At 50.4% G+C, this 6,273-nt stretch overlaps 1 protein-coding gene across 1 annotated transcript in view; it reads left to right on the top strand.

The window, feature by feature from the left end:
- Positions 1–5,488, top strand: part of CRIM1 (cysteine rich transmembrane BMP regulator 1) — a 46,644-nt gene extending 41,156 nt beyond the window's left edge. Inside the window, exons 14-17 of the mRNA XM_049784699.1 lie at positions 20–214; positions 845–964; positions 1,255–1,451; positions 3,150–5,488. Of these exons, the coding sequence (XP_049640656.1) occupies positions 20–214; positions 845–964; positions 1,255–1,451; positions 3,150–3,320 (683 nt within the window). The 3' untranslated portion in view covers positions 3,321–5,488. The remainder of the gene's footprint in view (positions 1–19; positions 215–844; positions 965–1,254; positions 1,452–3,149) is intronic.
- The last annotated feature ends 785 nt before the right edge of the window (positions 5,489–6,273 follow it).

Consider the following 6,273-nt stretch of genomic DNA (forward strand, 5'->3'; position numbering starts at 1 on the left):
CCCTGTGCTGTCTCCCCAGAGGACGTGCTCCCCAAGAAGGCCGTGTGCCACTTCAGCGGGAAACTCTACGCGGATGAGGAGCGCTGGGATCTGGACAGCTGCACCCACTGTTACTGCCTGCAGGGCCAGACCCTCTGCTCCACCGTCAGCTGCCCGCCTCTGCCCTGCGCGCGGCCCATCCATGTGCAGGCCAGCTGCTGTCCCATGTGCCCAGGTACCCCCCCCCCCCACCAATCTGGCTGGGTCTCAAGGACCAGGATGCTCCTGGCCCCAGGCTGGGAACCCCCCTCTCAGCGGTAGGGACCCAGGAAAGCCCATACAGGACGTAGCCTGTCTTTGGTGACAACTGTCTTGAAAGATCAACGCAGGGTCCTGGGGTGAGAGTGGGTAGAGGGTGGCGGGGACAGAAAAAGGTGGTACTTTTTTATGCTGTTTTATCTGTTTGGGGGCCAAACTTGGCCACACTCAGGGGTTACTCCTGGCTCTGCACTCAGGAATCACTCCTGGCAGGCTCTGGGACCTAACGGGATCCCGAGGATCAAACTTGGCTCGGCCATGTGCAAGGCAACCGCCCTCCATGCTGTGCTATTGCACCAGTCCCAATAAGCAGGACAGGGCCCTGTGGCTGGAGAGCACAGAAAGCAGAGTCCCATGTAGGGGAAAGTGTTTTTGTCCCCCAGACTTGTTTCCAGTACTCCAAAAACCAGGATGCTTTAGTAATGGACCAGCCCCGTCCCGGGAAATGGGGAATTCCAAGCAATGCCCGTGTGGCCTGGGGGAAGGAGGACAGCAAGGCGCCCCTCCCCAGACCCCGTTCTCAGGAGAAACGTCCCGCTTCTTCTAGAAATGTACGTCCCAGAGCCCACCAACATCCCCATTGAGAGGACACACCGAGGAGGAGAAAAGGGCCTGGCTGTGCCCCTGAGACCCACCCCCGGGGAGAACGACATCCACCAGTCCCGAGGTAAGGACCACCCACCTCATTCCCTACCTGCCCCAGGTAAGGCCCACACAGACCCTTTCTTTCCTCTCCTTATATCCCATCCGAGTGCCCTCACCTCACCTCATTACACGTCTCTCCTCTCTCTCTCTCTCTCTCTCCCTCCCTCTCTCTCTCCCTTCCTCTCTCTCTCCCTCCCTCTCTCTCTCTCTCTCTCTCTCTCTCTCTCTCTCTCTCGTCAGTAGTGTGCAAGACCTTACCACTGTGATATCATTCCAGCCCCCTCAATCTCAATCTCTCTCTCTCTCATCTAGACTTGGGTTTGAGTCACCTCCAGATGGACAGCAGAGGTCACAAGAGGCCGCCCCCTGGGGGAGAGTCTCCGCTGAACTCGGTGGCCTGGGTAGCCCTTCCGCTCCTGCTCGGCCTGTCCGTCCTGGTCATCTTCCTCATCATCAATCAGAAGAAACAGTGTGTCCCGCTGCTCTGCTGGTACCGGGCACCAACCAAGGTGGGTCTCTCCCACCCAGGCCTGAGCGTGGAACCAGCAGCCTGTCCTGGGCTTTCCCTTGGTTCTCATCCCCTCCGGTGCTCACGTTCAGCTGTGGAGCCGTAGACTATTCAGTCTGGAGAAATGATCTCTCCTCTCCTCTCTTATTTCTGGTTTGTTTTCTGTTGTTATTTGTTTTGTTTTTGGAGACCACACCTGACGACTCTCAGGGATTACTCTTGCCTCTGCAATCACCCCTGGCAGGCTCAGGGGACTATACGGGACTTGGGGTATGGAACCTGGGTCTGTCCCCAATCGGCAGCGTGCAAGGCAAATATGCCCTGCTGCTGTGTTATCGCTCTGGCCCCTTCTTTTCTTTTTGTTATTGTTTTGGGGCCATACCCAGCAGCGCTCAGGGCCAACTCCTGGCTCTGTTGCTCAGGAATCACTCCTGCTGATGCTGTGGGGTTCCGGGACTCAAATCTGTGCCAGCCATATGCAAGTAAACCCTCCCTGCTGTGCTCCCGCTCCGGCCCCTGATCCCTCCTTCCTGGAGGAATGGATCATGACCTCTCTAAGATCCAATTTCCCAGATTTATGGGCACGTTTTCCCATAGCACAGCCTTCTGGGCTGATTCTTAAGTCCTCGCTGTTTATATAGTAGAGAGTGAAATACAATCACTGAGTGTTTGGGGAGCAGGAGAGAGGGAAGGAGTCTTTAAGGAGGGAGGAAATGCAGGCGGGGGTTGGGGGTGGTTAAAGGGCCAGATCCCATCCAGGGAGAGACACTTGGGGGCCAAGAAGACAAAGTCAGACGATTTGGGCATCTTTGAAAGTCAAGAAAAAGGTCATTTTAGGAGAGAAGACTGGGCCTTTCCAATCTGATGTTTTTTCTTTTTTTTTTTTTTAATGGGATGAATTATTTTCCCAAACTATGCATTAATTTATTGACTGATTGATTTTTGGGCTACACACAGCTTTGCTCACTCCTGGCTCTGTGTTCAGAAGTCACTCCTGGCAGGCTCAGGGGACCCTATGGGATGCCGGGGATGGAACCCGGGTCTGTCCTGGGTTGGCCACCTGCAAGACAAATACCCTGCTGCTGTGCTATCACTCCGGCCCTTCTACCTACCGCACACAGTGTTTCCCTGCAGCTTCGTGGCCTACCGGCTGAGTTAACTGGTTCCAGTCCCTGAAACCACAGGTCACCGAGCATGTGGGACCCCTGGGCTGGGAGGACCCTGGCAGCGCTCCCACTGGTCCGGGGCCCTGAGCCCTGACCTGCCTCTCAGCCACCGCCCTCAGCTTCAGCCCCCATCAACAAAGTCCCCAAGCCACTGCCCCAGCCTCATAATACTTGACAGTTGAATCTTAGGAATATAATGCTCTTTCTAATACCAGAAATACTTTTTAATTTTTACATATTTAGATGAACTTCAATGATTATCTCTATGTCCTCAGAGTACACTATATGTTCTGTTTTGTTTTTAAGCCCAAGAAACAGATAAATGTTAGCTCATTTTTGGAATAGTGTGAAATGTTGGCCTTACTATTGTTAGGCACAGGAGCGATTTCTGAGCATAGAGCCAGGAGTTTACTGAAGTGCTGCTGAGTGTGACCCCAAAATAAAAAAAGAATTACACACACACACACACACACACACTCACATGCAGGCAACATCTCACGCACACTCCCCCCACTCTCCCTCTCTCCCCGCAGCCTTCATCCCTCAGCAGCCAGCTGGTGGCCGTGGACTGCAAGAAGGGCGGCCGGGCAGGGCCGCAGCGGATGCTCCGGATGGCTGAGCCCGAGACGGCCCGCCTGAGCGGCCTCTACAGCATGCAGAAGCAGGGCCACCTGCAGGCCGACAACTTCTACCAGACCGTGTGAGCTCCCGCCGCCACCGCCACCACCGGCCGACCAGGCTTTCTGCACTAGCCTCGTGAGGGGGACTGGCTGGCATGGACTCGCATCCAGTGCTCAGAGCTGCGGGCAGTGCCCCTCGCATTCCGCCTTCGCCTCCAGATTAACTGACCAAGCGTTTCCTTAGAACCAAAGTCTTTCGAGTCGCTACAATCCATTTGCTTTGTAAGATAGCTGTAGAGATATTGGGGGGGAGCAGGGGACACCTCGAGTTTGATGGGCACGTGGGGAGGTGTGGGGCGGGTGGGAGGGGGTCGGGAAGACTCGTTGGTCAGTGTGGCTTGGGGAGGAGAGGCACGTCCCCGTCCCCCGCATATACACACACCCTGGATGCTCAGAAGACTGGATCGGGGGGCCTCCATCCCCCCACACAGAGCAGAGCCCAGGCCCGGAGGAGCAGACATCAAGACGGAAGACCCCCCCCCCCCTCGGCCCGGCTACTGAGGACCACCTCAGCTTGCAAGCGGGCAACTCAACTTGGAACCTCTTTCCGGCCCCCAGGCCGAGCACCCCCTTTTCTCTTCTATCCAGTTCCAGCTGTAGTAGTGGGGTGCAGACCAGAGCAATGTGATGGGTGAGCACAGGGCTCAAGTGGCCAGTGACCCTGGGGGCTTCTTCGGGTCCCTTTCTGCACCCACCACCAGCCTCGCTCCCCGCTGATGGACAGACGGACAGAGCGCAGGGACCAGGCCCGAGGCAAGCTCGGCACCTGGCAGGAGGCGGGGAGAGAAGGAAGGACGAGTTGGTCACGAACACGCCTCAGTTTCTGGAGAAGCTCTAGCTTAAGAAGAAAAAGAAGAAACTACTTTGGTTTTTATGTTGTTGTTGTTGTTGTTGTTGTTATTGTTTTCTTTTTTAAAGGAAAAAAAATGACTGTTCGGGGATTATTTTTTTCTTATTATATGCTGATTCTACAGACTAGAAACTACTTCATTTTAATGTGTATTATTCAAGCACCTTTGTTGAAGCCAAAAACAAAACGCCTCTTTCAACTTCAGCAGTGATAGAATATTTATGTCACTATCTGAGGCTTCAAACAAACCAACAAAAAAAGAAAGAAACAGAAGTATTTGCGTGGGTGTGTATATAATATATTCCTATATATTTATACACATACAATTTATGTTTTCCTGTTGAATGTATTTTTATGAGATTTTAACCAGAGCAGAGACAGACAGGCATTCCAGATCAATGCTTCTCGGTCACTTCAAAAATTCGGGAATAAACTCATCCATCCTCGCTGCAGTGTGACTGGCAGGCGTGCGAATGTGTGTGCTCGTGAGCGTGTGAGTGCGCGTGTGCGTGTGCGAGGCCTTTCACGGGCCTCCACCTCCTTGGGAGAAGCTATTCCTCGATGATCATCTATCTTCCTCATTTGGACTCGCTTTTGGGTTTCTTTGCAATTCGCTCCGAGGCCAGAGACACCAACCGCAGTTCCTCTGTGTGTGTGCGTGTGGCTCTGATCAGCTCCTGGATTTTTTGGGATTTTTTTTTTTTTTAGTTTAGTTTTGGGGGGCTTTTTGTTTTGTTTTGCTTTGTTTTATTTTCAAACAACGGTTTGAAACAACTACTGGAATATTGTCCATAAGAAGCTGGAAGCTCGATGTAGTCCGCCTCCAGTTATCACTGACTGTAAAACTTAGCGTGTTACCTTTCCGGACACCTCTTAGCACTTTGAAACGAAATGATCCATTTGTGCATTGAGTTTTTTTTATTTTGCTTTCCTTTGAAAAATGCTCGTTGTGAAAGACACATACCCAGTATGCTTAATGTGAAAAGAAAACGTGTTGTTTTTGTAAAGGAACGTTCAAGTATTGTTGTAAATACTTGGGCGTGGGTTGCTGAACTTTAAAAAAAAAGAAATCTTAATTTATTATTATAATGACCTAATTTATTCATCTGAAGATGAACCATTTTTGTCTTAGGATCTCAAAACAGAAAAAGTAAAAGGTGTTCTAGCTGTTTGCATCAAAGAAGAAGAAATAAAAAAAAAAAGATTTATTATCAAGGGGCAATATTTTTATCTATTTCCAAAATAAGTTTGTTAATGATGTGTTACATCAACCTGATTAGTAAGACTATTTTGTTGACAATAAATCCATTCCTGGCATTAAAAAAAAACTTTATCAAAAAAAGAGTTGTAAATGCTTACTTTTTGTTTATGTTTTTGTTTTGTTTTCAAAAAAAATCATGACCATATTATGAAAATACTAACAGGATATAGGACAAGGTGTAAATTTTTTTTATTATTATTATTATATTATTTTAAAGATCTGATTTACCTGAGTGCTGTTATCTATTACTCTTTTTACTTTGGTTCCCTATCGTGCTCTTGTCGAAAGAAAAACAAATCTAATTTCCTGAAGAATTAAATAAATCTATGGCACTTGGTGCCTGCCGTGTAGTGTCCCTTCTTAACCCCCTGGAACAATTCGGGAGCTAAAGGGTGGGAGTCAGGGGGGCGCGTCATCACTACCAGGCACAGGCCCATCACCCAAGAAGTTCTCGGGGTGCAAATAAAGCTTGCAAGCAGACAGCACTTTTTGTTCCGACGTTTAATGATTCTGTGGCCTTGCCTGCCACTGGCAAAGCCTCCCAGGCCCCGTGTCCCCCTGGGAGGACCTTTCTCGAATCGAGGTGTCAGAAAATCAGGTGAGAATGAAATGAGGAAGGGGAGCAGAGAAGCTATCCCAACAAACCCCCACCCCGTTTTTAATTTCCCTCTGGCATACACAAGGACGCAAAGACAAGTGTTCAGCACCCCAGTAAAGGAAAACAAGGTCCCGAAAGCGAATGGCCCATTCAGGAATGGGGGTGGGGGGTATCTTGTGGTGATGTCCCTCTATCTCTCCAAGTCCTTCCTTTTCTCAGCAAGGAGGAAGCCCAGAGGAGCTGGTGCTTCCTGGTGTTCTGGGGCCAT

Source organism: Suncus etruscus, chromosome 12 (genome assembly GCF_024139225.1).
Source record: "Suncus etruscus isolate mSunEtr1 chromosome 12, mSunEtr1.pri.cur, whole genome shotgun sequence".
In the NCBI taxonomy this organism is placed as follows: domain Eukaryota; kingdom Metazoa; phylum Chordata; class Mammalia; order Eulipotyphla; family Soricidae; genus Suncus; species Suncus etruscus.